We start from the raw sequence: 19,368 nt of genomic DNA on the forward strand, positions 1-19,368 counted from the left end.
CGCCTGATGCTCTTGAATCTAGGCCCCCTTCTGGTTTAAAAATAGTCTCATCTCCCCTGAGACATCACAGCCTCCCTCCGTTTCCAAAGAGCCCTTCCTGGGGAACAGAAATGCTATGAGGTTTTTTATATCAACTGGTCTCTAAGCTAGTCTTACTTAACTGCTTTCAAGCAGGAGCAGATTTTTAAAACAGGATCCTGGCCCTTGTCCTACAAGCCCGTGTGTCTAAGACTCAAAGATTCCCCTCTGCCCTCGAGCCTTTACTAATGCCACCTCGGCCTCCACCTCCCTTCCCGAAGGCTCTCGGACTTGCTAACTGGAACAGTCTCAGTTCGAAGGAAAACCAAAAGTGAGTTCGGTTCCAGAACCGTGAGAGACAGGGTGTGCGCCCCAGGCAGAAGACTGCGGAAGAGTCCAGCCTCCCCCAGAGGTGCTTTATTATGTGGTTTCATCAGTCCTCAGTGATTGGATCTTAGGCCCAAGTGAACAGATGAGAAAGCTGAATTGTACACGGCAGCTGGTTCGTTCCCCTGGTAGCAAAGCAGTCAGGTGGGGCGGGTGGTAAGTGGGTGCCTGGTTCCCTGCCTGTGGGCGGGTGCTGGGATCCCACCCAGCTGACAGAAGCGGGGGGAAGGAATGTTCAGGAATCGGTGACCTCCATGCCCTGCAGCCGCTGTTCCAGGGTGACATCTCGCGCCGCCTTTTTACTGCCTTCATGCTGCTTCTTCTGCTTCTTTGATGGCTCCTGGTCAATGGGTGCCGGCTTCACAAAGGGGATCAGCTCTTGGAGACCTGGAAGGGAAGAGCCCCTTGTTTCTCGGGGGTCAGAGCCCACAGGCTGCACGGTGAGTGCCGAAAGACAACGATGCCCTTCAACAAAAGGGCCCCCTCGATGGGCACTGCTTCTATTTATGCTTTCATTTATTCTTTCCTTCCCCGGCCTGACTGGGAGCTGCATCTCAATAGGACATCGTGCTTGTACTGGCTACTTTCTCAGCTCTGCCCCTACAACGCTCAGCACCAGGGGACAGGCAGAGGTTTGGAGACGGGGCGTGAACACAGTGGGTCTATTCTGAAAGGGGCCTGCAATTCAGAAGTGTGAAGACGGAGAAGAGGAGGAGGATGGGCTGGGCTAGGGTCTTACCAGGCGGCATGAACTCCCTCAACTTCTCGGGCACGGCGATGCCCGTCTCCGTCTGGTAGTTCTCCAGGATGGCGCAGATGGTGCGCGTCGTGGCGCACATGGTGGCGTTGAGCATATGGACAAACTCCACCTGTGAGGAGAGAGCAGGTCAACTCAGCCCTCAGTGGCCTAACAGAGGCTGGAAGCATTTATTTGCCCAGCCAGACGCCCCCACCCAGCTAACCCATAACTGGGCTTTTTCTCAACGTGGGCTGTCTGGTATTTACTGCCTATCAGAGAAGTCCAGGAGATTCCTCATGTCTCCATGAGTGGCAAGCGGTAGGTCCCAGGATTTGGAGGAGAGCTGGGTCCTTTGAGGGAAAAAGAACACTCTGCCACAAGGGCCTCTCCCTTTAACCCCTTTCAAGCCCCTTTCTTGGAAAAGCAGGGCCTGAACACTGGGTTTGAGGAGACCAGCTCACCACCCAGACCTCACCCGGGTGAGAGGAGGAAAGACATGACCTCTGACTTGTCCTGGGCAGACAAATGGGGATTATTCTTTCTTTGGAGTTGCAGACGACAAAGCCAAAAGGAGAAAAGTGAGAATGACTTTGTAGAAAGGAGCTAGATTTGGGGGTCTCTCTAAAAGGACTCAGTCCTGATTCAGCAGAGGCCATTTTCAGGTTCCCTTTTTTATCTAGACTGAGGAGCCCAGGTTTTCCCCGATGCTGGGCAGCACGCACCGCAAGGTCTGAGAAATAAGACGAATCTACTCTGCCCCGAAGTCCCCACCGCCGGCCCCACTGCCTGCCCCACTGGGGCCCTCTACCTTGTCCATCATCTTCTTGGTTTGCCCGTATCGGATTCGGAGCCGGCGAGCCTGATAGTCTGTGCAGTTGGAACAGGAGACTAACTCACGGAAGGCTCCCGAGCCCGGAAACCAGGCCTCCAGGTCAAGCTTCTTACTGGCAGCATGATTCAAAGAACCTGTAAGGAAAACCCCCTAGAATTCATGACGGAGGGATGGTATTTCAGAAGGCTAACCTTTTAGCGAACCTGAACAATTCTTTAATTCACATCCTATCCCCAGAAGTGAAATCATGCCCAGATATTTTTATCAGCAAACACTCCCAAGCGAGAAGAGTGTGTGACATTTTAATTAATGTGGCAATTAACTGGATTGTGAGCTGTTTCTTTGTGTGCTGTGTGTGGTTGCTTGCGGGATGCAGGAAAGGGAGGCTGGTACCTGAGACGATGTTCACGATGTGGTAGGGGATTCCCAGAGACTGGTAGAAGTCCTCTGCGGTGGCGATCATCTCTTCGAACATCTCCCATGACTTGTTGTCATGCGGTGAGGAGTAGACAAACTGTTCGATCTGCAAAGAGGGAGCCAAGGAGACCGCAGCAATGGAACGGGGTGAAGCAACGAAAGGACCAACGTGGGAGACAGTCTGGTGACAAGGATCTGTTCCTATGCCACTGGGAGCCAGGCGAGGCTGGGGGCCCCAGCGAGAGAGATGGCTGCCACAACGGACTGGATGTGTAACAACACACGCTTCTATAGAAAGCTTGTCGTACACACACCAGATGCTGTTCTAGGTGCTTCTCCTATTAACTAGTTAAATGCTCACAGTGGGCCTAATGGGGTGAGCACTATTATCACCCTCCTTTTCCAGGGAGAAAACTGGGCACGGAGTGGCTAAGCAGCTTGTCCAGGTGCCACGGCTGGCAGGTGGAGGGCTGGCACTTGGGCTCGGGTGGCCTGGTTCCAGAGTCTGTGCTGGGAACCACCCTACCATGGGCTGCTGCCCAGTCGCTTGCCCAGAAGACAGACACAGGCAACAGGAGGAAAGACTGGAGCTGGGGTGGGCCTGAGCAACCCAGTTCCTGTCTGTCCTCCAACCACCCCAGACAGATGGACAGAAGGGGCCCCCCTGACTTCTCTTGTACTTACCTTCTCAAACTGATGGACTCGAAAGATGCCGCGGGTGTCACGGCCATGGGAGCCCACCTCCTGGCGAAAGCAGGTGGACAGGCCAGCATACTTGATGGGCAGGTCCTCGGGCCGCAGCCATTCATCCCGGTGGAGAGCAGCGATGGGCTGCTCGGAGGTGGCGATCAGGTATTTCTCGTCGTAGGTGTTGTCATCGGACTTCTCACTGCCTTTGCCAATCACCTGAAGGAGGAGGGACCTTAACTGGTACAGAGTGACGGGGGAGGGCCTCAGCTAGGGCAGAAACCACGGGGAGGACAGGAGTGATGGGACAGGGATCAGTGTCTTTAATCCCAGCCTGGGAGTGAGCAGGGGACACTAACGACAAAGAAGGGCAAGGGTCAGCCCCAAATGAGGTCCCTAACAGAGGTCAAAGAAAAGCAAATTAAAAGGAGATTTAAAATTCTGATTTTTAAAAAAGATTTATTTATCTTTAGAGAGGAAGGGAAGGAAAGAGGGAGAGATATATCAATGTATGGTTGCCTCTCATGCATCCCCTGCTGACAACCCAGGCATGTGCCCTGACTGGGAATTGAACCGTGATCCCTTAGTTTGCAGGCCCACGCTCAATCCACTGAGCCACACCAGCCAGGGCTGATATTTTAAATTTATCTAACAAATAAATATATTTGTACATGATGTATAATGGCCAATGATGGCAGATGCACAATAAAACCTGAACTGGTGGCAATATAATGCAACCCACAAATGTTTGCGGGGCATTTGCTAAGGGCCAGGTCCTTTTTGCCAGTGCTGGGCAACAGGAGACCTGGTCTGTGCTTTCTTGGTGCGTCAGGGTTAGTTTAGTAGTTATAATCCTCAGTCACTTTGGTGTCTGGTTGATTAGAACGACCTTCTGAACCTCGAGTCCAATCCTCTGGCTCTCTCTGAGTTGGTCCATGGTTGATAAGGAACCACATGCATCCCAGGCAAGTACGTCTCGCCCTATGGAAGCTTCCAGGCTGGGGTCAGGAGTGGGAGGACCCAGTAAGACCAGCCACTTGCATAATTTCCTTTCGTCCAACCAGTCAATAAATGTGTTTCTTTTCTAAGCTCATAATGTTGAAGTATGCTCATTTAGATACATCATACAGACCATCTGGGGGAAAAAAAATCAAACGGGCTTGAGGTTCGCACTGTCCAGTTCCGTAGCCACTGGCCACGTGCAGCTATCTAAATTAAAACTAAAGTTAAAAAAATAAGAATGTTACGCCCCCCAGTGGCACCGGCCGCCTTTTCAGTGCTCAGCAGCCACAGCCACAGCCCGTTCCCGTTACTGCAGGAAATCCCACAGGACAGCGCCGTTCCGTGCCTGTGTGTGCAGTTGAACTTCCCAGCCCAGGCAGTCCCACTGCCCCCCGCCACTCACCTTATACAGTTCTTCATCAAACTGGCTGAGCTGTGCCACTTCCTGCATGACCTCCTTCCTCATGAAAAAGGGGGTGTAGATGGGAGTGTAGCCCCGACTTCCCAAGGTGCGCAGGGCGTAGTGGATGAGAGCCTGCTCCAGAAACACCAGGGGCCCCTGGGGGAGCAGAGACACCGCAATTTGTGATAGTTCGGCTTCTGGAATTCACACTCAGCAGCAACTGGGCCAGAAGAACGTGGCAGCCCAGGGGCACACAGGAGACCAGCAGAGACCACGCACCCCAACAACCAACGCAAGAGTGTCTTAATTAACACCAGCCCCCAGCATAACACCCAGGCAAATCGTAAAGAGAATTCTCTTTCAGATACCAAAGCAGGAGAAAAGGATTATTGGCCCCGGCTGCATGGGCAAGTTTTCTTGTGCTAATTTCTACAACGCTGGACTCATTTGTATAATGTTAAGTATACCCATGTATGTACACATAGTAGTTGGCCCTGGAACCCTTAGGGGTTAGGGGCACTGACCCCCCCCCCCCCAGTAGAAATTCACGTATAACTTTTGACTCCCCTAAAAGTTAATTACTAATAGCATACTGTTGACCAAAAGCCTTACAAATAACTATAGTGAAAATGTATTTTGTGTATCATATACTATATACTATATTTTGTGTATCATATACTACAGTAAAGAAAGCTAGAGAAAAGAAAATGTCATTTTTACTTTTTAAAATATTTTACTTATTTATTTTTAGAGAGGGGAAGGGAAGGAGAGAGTGGGAGAGAAACATCAGTGTGTGGTTGCCTCTCGTGTGTCCCCTACTAGGGACTTGGCCCACAACCCTGGCATATGCCCTGACTGGGAATCGAACCGGTGACCCTTTGCTGTACAGGTCCATGCTCAATCCACTGAACTACACCAGCCAGGGCAGAAAGTGTCATTTTTTTTAAAAAAATATTTTATTTATTTATCTTTAGAGGGGAAGGGAAGGAGAGAGGAAGGAAACATCAATGTATGGTTGCTTCACGTGCATCCCCTGCAGAGAACTGGCCCCTGCCGGAAACTGGCCTGCAACCCAAGCATGTGCCCTGACTAGAGAAAGTGTCATTTTTAAAAGTGGTAAGAAAACAGCCCTGGCTGATTGAGTGCCAGCCTGCAAACCAAAGGGTGGCAGGTTGGGTTCCCAGTCAGGGCACATGCCTGGGTTGCTGGCTGGGTCCCCAGTAGGGGGCGCGTGAGAGGCAGCCACACATTGATACTCCTCTCCCTCTGTTCCTCTCTCTCTCCCTAAAAATAAATAACTAAAATCTCCAAAAAAACAAAAATAAAAATGGGCCCTGGCTGGTATAGCTCAGTGGATTGAGTGTGGGCCTGCGAACCAAAGGATCAAGGTTTAATTCCCAGTCAGGGCACATGCCTGGGTTGCAGGCCAGTTCTCGGCAGGGGATGCACGAGAGGCAACCATACAATGATGTTTCTCTCCCTCTCTCTTTCCCTTCCCCTCTAAAGAAAAATAAACAAAATCTTTTTAAAAAATGGTAAGAAAAAACCAATGAAATAAAATTTAAACAGTTTTTCTAAATAAAATTTAGAATCATACGGAAAACACATTTACAGTATTAGAAAAAATCCACATATAAAGGGACCCGTACAGTTTAAACTATAATTCCAAAATTGTTTCAAGACGCCTTCTCTAGATTCCATCTGCCCTCTGTCCCAGCTAATCTGGCTTTGCTTGGCCTAGCTGTTCCCACAGCACGCTGGGCCTGCTCCCAGTGCGGCACTGTGGACAAAACAGGGGCCACAATCCACAGCCGACAAGCTCAGGGGAGGCCTGCATGGTGGCCGGGCAACCTCGAAGTAACCACAGTAACCACACAGGATGGTCTGAACACAAAAATCCCTAACTAACGGAGAGCCTATAGCTCCCTTGGCAAAAGTCAATCTTTACCTTAAATAAGCGTGTCTATTGTTTTTTTGCATCGCAAACAATATACCTTTGACATGTCAGAGTAATCCCTTCTTCAGACCCCTCAGGGCTCACCCACCAGAGCACAGACCACAGGCCCCCACTGTTACCTTCTTCCTCCAACACCATCTCCATGTGCCGTCAATGTGAACTGCTGACTGTCGTATACCCAACATTGTAAAACTGTGTGTCCCTCATTTCACTCCTTATCCAGCCTCAGAGACTGCTGCCCAGCTTTGCTTTTTCCTGCCTCCCACATCCACCACCAATGGGTTTCATGTAACCCTCCTTATGTCTCCTCTTGTGACTCGAATGTATAAAATAAGCTTAAGAACTGCCATTTTTTGGAGCATTTTCTCAACCCGTTGAGATGTGGCTTCCCGACAGTTGTCATCAGTTTGGTTCAAATAAACTCATAAAACTCTCTACAGGTTTGGACATTTCTCATGTTACCAGCATTTGCCCTGGTGGCTTTGACTCTTTACTTGTCTGATTAGTTAGCTCCTCAAACGAGAGACTGTTCTGATTCAGTCAGCACAGCGAATATTCCTTCATTCCGCGGCATCACTAGTGGCTTTTGTTCTGGGGGCTCCTGATCAGCACTCCCCTGCCTTAGAGAGAGAACTGCGCCTCACCGCCCATCAGTCTGGAGTAGAAAGGCGAGCACAAGGGGTGGATGTGTGGGACTCCTTCAGTGGACTGTGCTTTCTGCTGTTTTTTTTTCTTCTTTTAATTCTTTTTTATAATCCCATCCCCACTGGTTCCCGACTCTTACCTTCAGGAAGTAGCCTCGACTCCCAGCCACCACGGTGCCTTTTTCACCTTCAAAGCCATCGACCATCACCACCAGGTCCACGTGAGAGTACTTCTTCCTGACCGTACAATCACCCCATATCCTCTCTACTTTGTTGTCTGCGTCCTAAGGAAGTGAGACCAGGAGAGAGAGATGCCCGACCTCTGACTTCTGCAACCTCCATCTTTCCAAACCCTGCTCTGAGAACAACCTGGAGCTTTGTGAGGCTGTGGTTTAACTCAGCCATGAGGTTTGGGTCACCATGTACAGAGACCAGAGAAGGCCATTTGCTACAGAACCTGTGCTCGATAGAGAAATAATCGTTTTTAGATTCCTAGAGGCAGTTCTAGCCAAGAAACCAAAATCATGATTTTCCCAACCATTTATCACTTTTTTTTTTTTTACCCTTTTAAATGTCCCGCACGAGGACACCTCTACCCTGGACAATCAACATTGCCTGGGGTGCAGAGGAGAATGTTGATTTTTTTCCCCCCAGGCTCTCATTGGTCCCCGGGCCACGAGGGCGGGCTCAGGGCCCTGACCTCCCGAGTCTGCCACCCCAGCCTGCAGGGAGCTGAACATTCTGTTCACCAGGGAATGAATGAGAGAGGCACAGATGGGCCCTGCTCTGGCTGGGGTGTCAGGGAACAAAGGCTGGGCTCAGAGCAGCTTTGTGCTGGGGAAGCTCCCACTCAGCAGGGAACTTTTATCATGCAGATTCCCCTTCAACCTGCGGCTTCTCAGCAGGGTGTGGGTGAGGGGTGAGGCTGATTTAGCAGATCCCTCCCACGAGACTCCCTGCTACCATGGGCAACAGTGGAGGACAGCAGCCCAATTGAGAAGAGATTTCTGGGCCAGGCGTCTCCTACCTGCCGTCTCTGCCACTTCCCAATCAGGCGAGGATCTAGGGCTTTCAATTCTCAGTTGGTGGGCCGGGCAAATGTGCAAACAGCCTGTTTCTGGCTCTAGGCCCATTACACAGAGTGTTAGCGGTTCCTTGTCCTCCATCCCTCAGAGGAGCGATACCGGGCAGCCGTGGCACCTGCACCTACCTCATCGTTACTGATGGGCACAGAGGGATGCAGGAGGTTCCCGATCTCTCGGAGGTTCTCAAACCGCTCCGCCTCCAGCTTCACCCGCTCCGCATCACACTTCAGGATGGCTTCATCGATGAGGAGTCGGAGTTTTTTGATCTGTGACACTTTCAGGTTCTGGAGATGAACAGGCCACAGAGAGTCAAGGGCAGAGGAGGAACAAGGTTCTGTCACCCTAACCCTGTTGTATGCTGGTGGCAGCCCTTGTATGGCCTTTTAAAAACTGACAATGAAGGCTTTGAAAGGGCCGAGGTTTACTTCACACAGGGATCTACACATTCCTGCCCCAACAAACCCACTGGCATTTCCTTTCGGGGGGCCAAAGGCAGAGAGGGATTGATTCTGGCCACTCTCCTTGTTCTTATGTATCTCAGGAGTTTTAATATGTAGCTCTTTTCAGAGAACTTTCTTCCCGATTAAACTAATTTAGCACTCTACTATGTACTTCACTTAACTGTTCTCTGGGAAGATTATGCACTTATTAGGAACAAGAGACTTTGTCTCAAGCTAATTTCTTATTCCTTTTACAGGTGCTTCAAACTGTACTGATTTCTTGGGGGGCAGGGAGCACATAGCAGATAGGGCTAGGCAGGAAGAGCACCCCCAACCTAGCCCTTCAAGCACGGCAACTCTGCCTTTTGGGCTATGCTCTTGCTATGCTGCTGTGGGTTTTAAGGGGTTCAGTAACTAAAAACTTGGAAATCACTGTGCTAGGCCCATTATATAGTGAATATTTACTGAATTGCAGTAAGTTGAAAAATTCCTTGACTTTGTGAAAACAGAATAATATAAACTAAGCATAGTTTGGCTCCTTTTTCCTCTTCATCCCAGCCTTGGCTTTTCCACTCCATCTGTTCCCGTTTGCACTCTCTCATAAGCAAGGTGCAGAGGGTATAACGAGAGTAACAGGGACATGTCCCAGCTGCAGAAATTCAAAGATGCCATAATGCTATATGGAGCAGAGGGTCAGCATTCACTTGTCTAGGAAGAAAGTTAAGAAAAAAAGAACAGAAATCCCAGCCTAGAAAAGGATAATAACATACAACTAATGTGTCTGAGGTGATGTCTTCAAGATTCAATATGTTCTCCGGAATGGACTCATCATCTCCCACTGGCTCTTTTTTCTGCAGGAAAACAAACAGACACCACTATTAAATAAAAAAATAACCCCCGATATCATTTTCTAAATACACACTAAATGTCATATATACTGATCACAGCACCTTCCACATAACTGTCTCTGAGAGAGGCAACGCATGGGAGAAACCTTGGTTAAATAGAAGTGAGGAGTTCAAGTTTCGAGTCTCTGTTCTGCCACTTTCTAGCTTTCTGGTCCTGGACAGACTGATGAACCCATCAGGGGCAGAGGGCCAGCATCACGGGGCGTGAGAGAAGCAGAAGGTCTGCCCTGGCCCTAGATGAGGTGTGGGCACTGAGGGTGTGTGAGAACACCCGCACGCTGGGTGTTCTCAGGGGCCAGTGCTGCCGCAGACGACTGGGTGTGAACCTGCGAATCCCTGTCTACCTGCTAAGCCAGGCCCAGTGCTGAGGCTAAGGGCAGAAAAATGGATGGGAAGATGAGATATTAGGGAGGCAAGGAAAACAAATTTTTGAAGGAAAACATCACAAAATCTGAAACTAAATATACAGCGATCAATGCAGGTTGGCAAAACAGCAGGGATGTACCCAGAGCTCGACTTTTTCTCCCTCCAGTTTCTCACCTCACCCTCTTTTTTAAAAAGATTTTATTTATTTATTTTAGAGAAGGGAAGGAGAAAGAGAGGGAGAGAAACATCAATGTGTGGTTGCCTCTTGCATGCCCCCAACTGGGGACCTGGCTTGCAACCCAGACATGTGCCCTGACTGGGAATCGAACCAGCGACCTTTTGATTCACAGGCTGGCACTCAATCCACTGAGCCACATCAGCTGGGGCTCACCTCACGCTTCTTTATGATATTCTGCCAAATCATCATTCCTAATCCTTGCCCACAGCCACGGAGAAGATAATTTTTAGAGTCAAATTCTTCTTAAATTATATTATCAAAGGCCATTATAACAAGACATACATAAGACCTCAGCAAAACTTGTATAAAAACAACTTGAGATTTAGGATCTGCTTTGCAAGTATAAATAAAATGTGTAGAAATTATATTCAATGTCCTAAAGATTTTAAAAATTCTATACATACAATAACAGGCAATTATGTTTATACAACCTCTGCACAAAACTGAATAATGAGAAAGGGTAAAACCTTCTAAGGGTAAAAGTGCAGAAATCCTTTAGACTCATTACACATTCTCACCCACCAAAGTGAGAAGTCGGAATTCCAACCATGATACAGCTCACACCCTTTAGTGACTCGAGTAAAATCATCTCCAAAGGCTGGGAAAGTCTGAAAATATCAGAGCGAGTCTTGATAAGAACAAGTATAGACTACTCAGGTAGGAAAAAAAAATGGCCTAAATCTCCAAATCTTCCCTTTGGTAACTGAGGCTCCCTTACTATCTGCTATACTCCCTCAGGGCAGCAAATTCAAGTTCTGAGTTCAAGTTTTAACTCTGTACCTAATGTGATTTTAGGCAAGCTACTTAATTTCCTCAGCCTATTTTCTTGCCCTCTGAATAAGGCTGATAATTATATTACTTATACTCTAGGTTTACAGCAAAGATCAAAACCAAAATAAGACATTATATAGGTCTTTTAGTACTTTCAAGAGCTATGTAATTGAGCCCTGCCTGGTATGGCTCAGTGGATTGAGCACTGGCCTGTGAACCAAAGGATTGCAGGTTTGACTCCCAGTCAAGGCACATGTCTGGGTTGTGGGCCAGGTCCCCAGTAGGTGGCGCTCAGGAGGCAACCACACATTGATGTTTCTCTCCCTTTCTTTCTTTCATGCCCCCCCTAAAAAAATAAATAAAATCTTAAAAAATAATAAAAGAGCTACATGAGCTATGTAAGTGAAAGCTAGCACTACTCCAATGCACAACAAAGGAGAACAGTCCTTGCAGGGTTACCAGTAAACGGATCCAAGAATGTGACCATAAATGGAAATACTCCTGTTTTCTTGTTATGAAAAACCCCTGGCTGATGTGGCTCAGTAGACTGAGTACTGCCCTGCGTACCAAAGGGTCGCTGGTTCGATTCCCAGTCAGAGCATGTGCCTGGGTTGCAGGCCAGGTCCCCAGTTGGGGGAGCACAAGAAGCAGCCTTACATTGATGTTTCTCTCCCTTTGTCCCTTTCTTTCCTTCTCTCTGAGAATAAATAAAATCTTTTTAAAAACACCTGGCTGTCACTGCCTGTGTATGTGCTTCACAGAACACACAGGCAGGAGTGTACATGGCAATTAACATGATTATGGGGCCTCTGGCATGCAAATGATTAAGTATCACAGCCCCCACAGGGACACAAAGTATGATTATATCAATTTCTACAGCCAGTCACAAGCTGAAAGCGTTTGTTACTGTGAAAAGGAGGACTGCTGGGAAGTGTAAGTTGCTAGAATCCCAGGGGAATCTTTGTTACATTCACGACTGGTTCAGGTTCCTCATTTTTAATTTTTTTGGTTTAGCTTAGAGATTTGCAACTTAAAAATGAGACAGACGATAGGGTGCATTTAATACGTTTTTAAAAAGTGGTCACGGGGCTGAAAGGATATTTTTGAAGAAAGATTTAAAACAATATACTGTACTGGATACCAACAGAAGCCCAAACTGAAACTTAACATTCTTCAAGCATGGAGGGATGTTTTTGGATGCAGGCCATTCATTGTTACTCCCTATTGCTGATATTTTTTGTACACAATGTTCTTGGCATTATGCCAGGTTTTCTACATTTAAAAAAATGTGTCCTTCTCACAACTCCGCTCTATAGGTGAAGGTTACTACTGTCATTTCAGATGGAAAAACCGAGGCTCAGAAGTCAACTTGCCACAAGTCATGCAGCCAGCAGCCCGGCCCCTGAAGCCCCCATCTGTGCTCTTTCCACAAAAGAGCTCAATGGCACTGAACAAAAACTCTGAGTCTGTCCTAAGAAATTCTGTAGTTGAACTCAAGAAATAACAGAAAAAGAGTCCCAGTGGAATTTATACTCCCTTTATAAACACGGAATAAACAGCAAGGGGCTAGGGTGGCGAGAATCTCACGGTGCTAAAGACTCCATGTTGAAAGTCAACAAACTCCTACACGGAAACCCAACCCCGACTGTGATGGTCATGAGACCCCAGAGAGCTGGCTCCCTGGCTCCTTCCGTCCTGTGAGGACACGGCAAGGAGGCTCTGAACCACGAGCGAGGCAGGCCCTCACCTGCGACCAAGGTCGTCTGTGCCTTGATCAAGGACTCCGCAGCCTCCAGAACTGTGAGAATTAAGCTTCTGTTATTCTGCAGTCACCCAGTCTTAGCAGCCACACAAAGACATCTGAATTCAGATGAGCTCATCCCTTGGTCCCCTTCCCACCTTCCTTTCTTTATAAAATAATTCTCCCACTTTGATAAGAAATTCAGTATCCCATGGAATTAGACACTATCTGAGAAATTAAGAACTAAGAATAAGCTGAAATACATCTGCTGAAGCTCTCAAGGCTACTAGTTCTCTTACCTTCATTTTCTCTCCAATTGTCTTGCTGCATAGGTTCTTGAGCTTGTTCAAGTTGTCTGCGCGAAATCTGCCTGCAGCATAAAAAACCCAAGGCTATTCCAAAGATGAGCATACAACTAAGGTCCCCCTGGCTGCTACTCATGGCGTCGCAGGACTGACCTCAGCCCAAGGCCAGAGTGCAAGCAGAGCTGCGGGACCTTCTCATCAAGTTGTGAAATCTTGGAGCTTTGTAGCCCCAAATCTGGTTACCTACTGGTGACTACAATAGGGTTTCCCAGCTTTTGGTGACATGGAAAAGGTCCGAGACTGAAATTGGAAAGTGTCACACCCTGATGATACCGCCATAGAACAAGGTGCCTGAGAAATCTAGAATGTAATCAAGTAACTACAACCTACTCACTTCTCTTAACACGTGGTGGGCAGTGGGATCTTGAAAGAGGCAGTCACACTTCTGATCCCGTGACCTTGGCTGCCCCACCTCTAGGCTAGAAATGGTTAACGATATTTATTCCCCCTGCTTTGACACAGTGCTCATCTGGCAGTCTTCAGATGAATGTATCTTTTAATATTTTGGTTTCTTTTGGGGGAAGACAGTATACTTAACCAGCCCACCCAGATATTCTGGCCCAAATTAACATATCGGTATGTGTTGTGGTTTATTAGTCTGACTCTTGACTCTGAGCTTTAGGAGCAATATGGTAAAAATCAAGCTTTCAACAGGGGAAGTGATGACTAGAAAGGAGGTAACATCTAGACATAGCTACCGTTTAAGGCTCTGGCAACCTTTCACTGAATTTTCACTAAACTCGACCTTCTCATTCATTTACTCCCATTGATCACAGGGATGAGAACACAGTAGTGGTTGCCATGGATTACATGGGGGAGGGGAAAGGGAATGAAGTGCAAAAGGGGAGCAAGAGGGATCTGTGGTGGTGGAACACAAATCTACGTGTGATAAAATCACATAGAATTATCACACTCACACTCACTCACACACAAGGGCATGTAAAATTGGTAAAATCCAATTGTGGTCTGTGGGTTGTCCTCTTCGTGGTTTTGATGTTGTACCGTTAGGTCAGATGTGATCGCTGGGGAAATGGGTGAAGGGTCCCCAGAACCTCGTTGTGCTTTCTTTGTAACTTCCTATTACCCCATAATTACTTTGGAATAAAAACTATAGCCCTGGCTGGCGTAGCTCAGTGGATTGAGCACAGGCCTGCGAACCAGAGGATCGCGGTTCGATTCCCAGTCAGGGCACATGCCTGGGTTTCAGGCCAGTTCCCTGCAGGCCAACTCCCAGCAGGGGATGCACGAAAGGCAACCATACATTGATGTTTCTCTCCCTCTCTCCTTCCCCTCCAAAGATAAATAAATAAATAAAATCTTTTTAAAAAAGTATAAAAAATTTAAATTTACTTCCTCCTATTTGCCAGGCCCTGTCCTGAGAGTTGGGAATATAAATGAAAACACCGTGCTAAGTGTTGGGGGGCGGGGGGAAAGGCAACTTAAAAATATATTATAACAATGCTGACTATTTCAATCAATGAATATAGCACATCCCTTCATTATCTTTAACTCGTCTCATCAGTGTTTTGTAGTTTCCAGTGTAGAGACATTGAACGTCACTTACTAAATACACTTCTAGGTATCAGGTGCCTCTTAATTGCTACTGGCATATAAAATTACCATTGATTCTGTATGTTGTATGCAGTGATTGTGCTCAATTTACTTAATTTTAATAGTTCAGAATTGAACCATCAAAGTCATCTGCAAATAATGACAGTTTTACTTCTGTTCCAATCTCTTCTTCCTTTTTCTTGCCCCAGGTAACACTGGAACCTTTAGCACACGCGCATTAGAAGTGGTGACAGCAGACATCCTTGTCTTGTTCTCAACTTCAGGGGAAAGCATTCAGTATTTCACCATTAAGAATAACATTGACTATGGATTTTTGACAAATACCAATAATCAGATTAGGAAAGTTCCCTTCTATTCCTAGTTTGCTGCATTTTATCACGAGCCATTGGGTTTCTACACAAAAAGTGAACTTTGATTCTTATCTCACATCATACACCAAAATCAATGTCAGATAAATCATTTGCCTAAATGTGAAAGGCAAAGAAATAAAACTTCTAGAAAAAAATTGGAGAATCTCTTCAGGACCTTGAGACATGAAAAGATTTCCTAAACAGCCTGGCTGGTGTAGCTCAGTGGATTGAGTGTGGGCTGCGAACCAAAGGGTCACCAGTTCAATTCCCAGTCAGGGCATGTGCCTGGGTTGAGGGCCAGGTCCCCAGTGGGGGGCCACGTGAGAGGCAACCACACATTGATGTTTCTGTCTTTCTTCCTCCCTTCCCCTCTGTTTGAAAATAAATAAATAAAATCTTTAAAAATTTTTCCTAAACAGAGCACAAGTCACAAAAGAAAATTAGAATCCATGTATACACACATACACACACAGGGTGAGGCAAAAGTAGGTTTACTTTTGTTCATATGGAAAAATAATACAGGCCCTGGCTGGTGTAGCTCAGTGGATTGAGCGCAGGCCTGCAAACCAGAGGATCGTGGTTCGATTCCCAGTCAGGGCACATGCCTGGGTTGCAGTCCAGTTCCCTGCAGGCCAACTCCCAGCAGGGGACGCACAAAAGGCAACCATACATTGATGTTTCTCTCTCTCTCTCCTTCCCCTCTAAAGATAAATAAATAAATAAAATCTTTAAAAAAAAAAAAAAGAAAAAGAAAAATAATACAATAACTAACAAACAATATAAGAATACATTGTGGCTCTGGCTGGTATAGCTCAGTGGGTTGAGCTCTGGACTGCAAACTGAAAGGTCACAGGTTCGATTCCCAATTAGGGCACATGCCTGAGTTGCAGGCCAGGTCCCCAGTTGTGGGATGTGAGAGGCAATGAATCAATGTTTCTCTCTCACATGGATGTTTCTCTCTGTTTCCCACAAATAAACAAATAAAAGAAGGGGCAATGGTTATGGACAAAAGAGTGAAAGAGTGTACACGCTGCATAATAAGGCCACAACAAACAGCACGAGACATATGTGGGGGAGTGGCAGAAGATCAGGCTAGGAGGGAATGTGGGAATTCATAAACTGTGTTAAGAAATTTGGATTTTTATGCTTTAAGGCTACACTGTCCAACATGGTAGCCACTAGCCACATGAGGCTATTGAGCATTTGAAATGGCTAGCCCGAACTGAACTGTAAGTGCAAAAATACACACTGGAATTTGAAGACCTGAAAAAAGAAAAACAATGTAAAATACCTCAATGATTTTTATATGGATTACAAGTTAAAAATGTAATTTTTGGATATATGGGTTAAATAAAATATATTCCTGAAGTTAATTTCATCTGTTTTTCTTTACATTTTTTAAAAATGTTTTATTTATTTATTTTTTAATATTTTATTTATTTATCTTTAGAGGGGAAGGGAAAGAGAGAGGAAGAGAAACATCAATGTATGGTTGCTTCTTGTGCATCCCCTGCTGGGAACTGGCCCCTGCCGGGAACTGGCCTGCAACCCAGGAATGTGCCCTGACTGGGAATCGAACTGTGATTGTCTGGTTCACAGGCCCGTGCTCAATCCACTGAGCTACACCAGCCAGGGCTTTTTCTTTACATTTTTTAAGTGGCTGCAAAAGAAATTCACAATTCCACCTGTGGCTCACACTTTATTTCTATCAGACAGATTTAAGCCACAGCAAGACTTAAGCCTGGAAGCAAAGTGATTGGATTTGCATTCCAAAAAGATCACATGTCCTGGGTGTGGCCGAGGCCTGGAGGGGAGACTGGGGTCCTGTTTTCTAAAGACCAGGGCCTGGCTGACACGTGCAGTAAAGGTTAAGAGGACATAACAACTTTGATTTACAGTAAAGAGAAATCTCGTTGAGAATAGCACTTTTAGGGGGAGGTTAGGATTCTGGTAGTTAGCAGGTTCCAGATAGGTGGAAATCTGGTGGCTTTGGAAGCAGTTGTGACAAAGGCTTATCATGTGCCCAAATGTGTCCTCAGTGTATTACTCTGAATTAAAAAGAAGAAACCACAGTTCAAATCTGCGGAGTTGGGAGAGCCGTCATCAGCGGTGGTGCCAGGACTTCACACTTTGTCAGACTCCTTTGAGAGCCCTAATGGCACCGTGGGGGTCTCCAGGCAAGTAGTTACACTGGTCATGGGGGGCCTTGTGAGGCTCGCTGTATCCTCAGTCAGGGAACACAAAACACCTGAGGAGATGTGTTTTATTGATTGTTAGCGAGAGAGGAAGGGAAAGAGAGAGACAAACACCAGTCTGAGAAAGACATCAATCAGTGACCTCCTGTACGTAAAGCAACTGGGGATGGAACATGCAGCCTAGCTATGTGCCCTGACCACAGATCAAACCTGCAATCTGTTGGTGTACTGCAGGACACTCCAGTCAATGGAGCCACCAGGCCAGGGCAGGGGGATTTCTTAACGTGGATCGGAGTTACAAGTCCTTGCTGCAGCCAATGACAGGGAACCCCAACCTTTGATATGAGCTTCAGATCTAGGAGAACTCTGATACATGATCTATCGTCGGTGTCCTACTCAGGCAGCCAGTGACTTGAGAAAAATCACTAACTCCCTTTGGCTACAAAGAGAATATTCGTAAGAAATGTCAAGTAAAAAATCAAATCAACAGATATGTTGAAAATAAATGAAATAAACGGCTTTTCATCCAGAAGGGGAAAGTGCCCTGAACACAGAAGATATTCATGAATTCAAAAAAACCTGTCAAGCCCTTACCATGGAGCAGGAGCAGTGCCAGGTGCTGGGATTAAATATATATATATGTGTGTGTACATGTATATCTTGATGTATATGTATACCCTAGGTACTGGGACATACAGATGCATAAAACACAGCCATGTCCCTGAAGAACTCATCCCCTCACCATACATCCATTCATTAGGAAAGGAATAAAACTCTCTGTAGATGTATACGTGTTTATTATACACAAGAGAGGAGCTAACACATTCAAAGTCATTTAGTGCTGAACAGTGGGTAACCAGATACGAAAATCTGATACTTCTGATTCAGTAAAACAGTGTCCAGTCTAGTTTTTCCCTCCAATTAATTTAATTCCATCCCAACTCAAAACTTTAGATGCAGGTGGTGGGATCTCTGTCACAAACTAACTCCTAGAATGACAGACATATAGAATCAGTAGACAACCCAAGTTAAACAGATACTCTTTTGGTACCCAATACCCTTATAAACTTAGGAAAATCAATGTTCCTAAAGCCACCACACTCTTGGCCAGTGACTGTCTTTGCAGTGTGCTGTCAAAACTGGGCCTTCAGCTGGTTGCAGGTTTATTGCATCAGACAAAATTAATCACACGCCCTTGACAGCATCCGACCAATCGGTGACTGCTCTCAGTTCATCTAGGCAGAGGGTTCTATGGTTTTATTTTCAGTTCCAGGTTTCAGTCAAACTCTGCCAATGTCTTTTCCGGAAAACTCCTCTAAATCACAATTACACAGCCTCAATAATTACAAGCTCTTTCTTGCCTCACCGGACACAGCGCCTCATGACCTACCATGGAAAAGGCTTTTCTAGATTTTTAAAAGTATAATCAAAGATCAGGGGGAGAACTTTCCCAAAAGCCCCGGGATCACTGCTAGTAGGCAGGGGCGTCCTCCAAAGACCCCAAATGCTTCCAAAGTGTATGGAGTGAGCCTATTACACTGCAGATATGACTCAGGCAGGAACCTTTGATCCTATCGAAATAGGAGACCACGGTGGCCTTGCTGAAGATGAGAAAAAGACCAGAGGCGACCAAAGATAAGTGTTAGGAAAGGGCAACCCGTCCCTCAAACCTCCGCCCTTCGTTTCTTCTGGCTACCCTTGCGGTGGACGAAGCCGTGATAGCTCTTGATGCGCATGCGCCATGCTCCTTCCCAGACCAGAGATCCGCACTGAGCGCGCGCGGAAAGAAGCTCCCGCCCCTCCGGCAGGCAAGAAGAGATGGCACGGTCCTGGCTACCCGAGCGTTTCGGGGGATAGGGAAAGCCTCGGAAACACCCCAACCTGGGAGAGGGTCTAACGAGAGGCGGAAGCTGTGGCCTCGGGATTGGTAACGAGATCCGAGAGCTGAAGCTGGGATTAAGATCGGGGACATCCCGCGCATCCCAGTACTCACATCTCCGCCACTCGCCGTCTGCCTTTACCAGCTGATCCACAAGTCCTGGGTCCTTGAAGCGCTTCTTTTGCGTCTCTCGGATAAGGTCCGGGTCTCCTCCTTTATCCACCCGAAACAAATCCAGATCCAGCACCATTTTTCCTTCTCCCGGGTCAACACTAAGTAAAACGAGGATCGTAGCAACACAGCCTGCCTGTGACCGACGCACTGTGCCGGCGCGCTGACCCGCCCCACCCCGCGCAGGCGCAGCGGGAGTGC

General features: G+C 46.9%; 1 protein-coding gene across 1 annotated transcript; it reads right to left on the reverse strand.

Annotated features, from left to right (window-relative positions):
- Positions 1 to 390: 390 nt before the first annotated feature.
- Positions 391 to 19,350, reverse strand: SARS1 (seryl-tRNA synthetase 1). Its single transcript, XM_037050419.1, has 11 exons — positions 19,111 to 19,350; positions 12,935 to 13,005; positions 9,382 to 9,462; positions 8,297 to 8,455; positions 7,227 to 7,370; positions 4,486 to 4,641; positions 3,078 to 3,299; positions 2,370 to 2,499; positions 1,953 to 2,110; positions 1,145 to 1,274; positions 391 to 792 (listed from the first exon to the last, which is right to left on the reverse strand). Exons 1-11 carry the CDS (start codon positions 19,244 to 19,246, stop codon positions 641 to 643), a joined length of 1,539 nt encoding a protein of 512 aa, XP_036906314.1. The 5' UTR covers positions 19,247 to 19,350; the 3' UTR covers positions 391 to 640.
- Positions 19,351 to 19,368: the final 18 nt, after the last annotated feature.

Source organism: Sturnira hondurensis, unplaced genomic scaffold, assembly GCF_014824575.4.
Source record: "Sturnira hondurensis isolate 20B ecotype Veracruz unplaced genomic scaffold, ASM1482457v3 Scaffold0006799, whole genome shotgun sequence".
NCBI lineage: Eukaryota > Metazoa > Chordata > Mammalia > Chiroptera > Phyllostomidae > Sturnira > Sturnira hondurensis.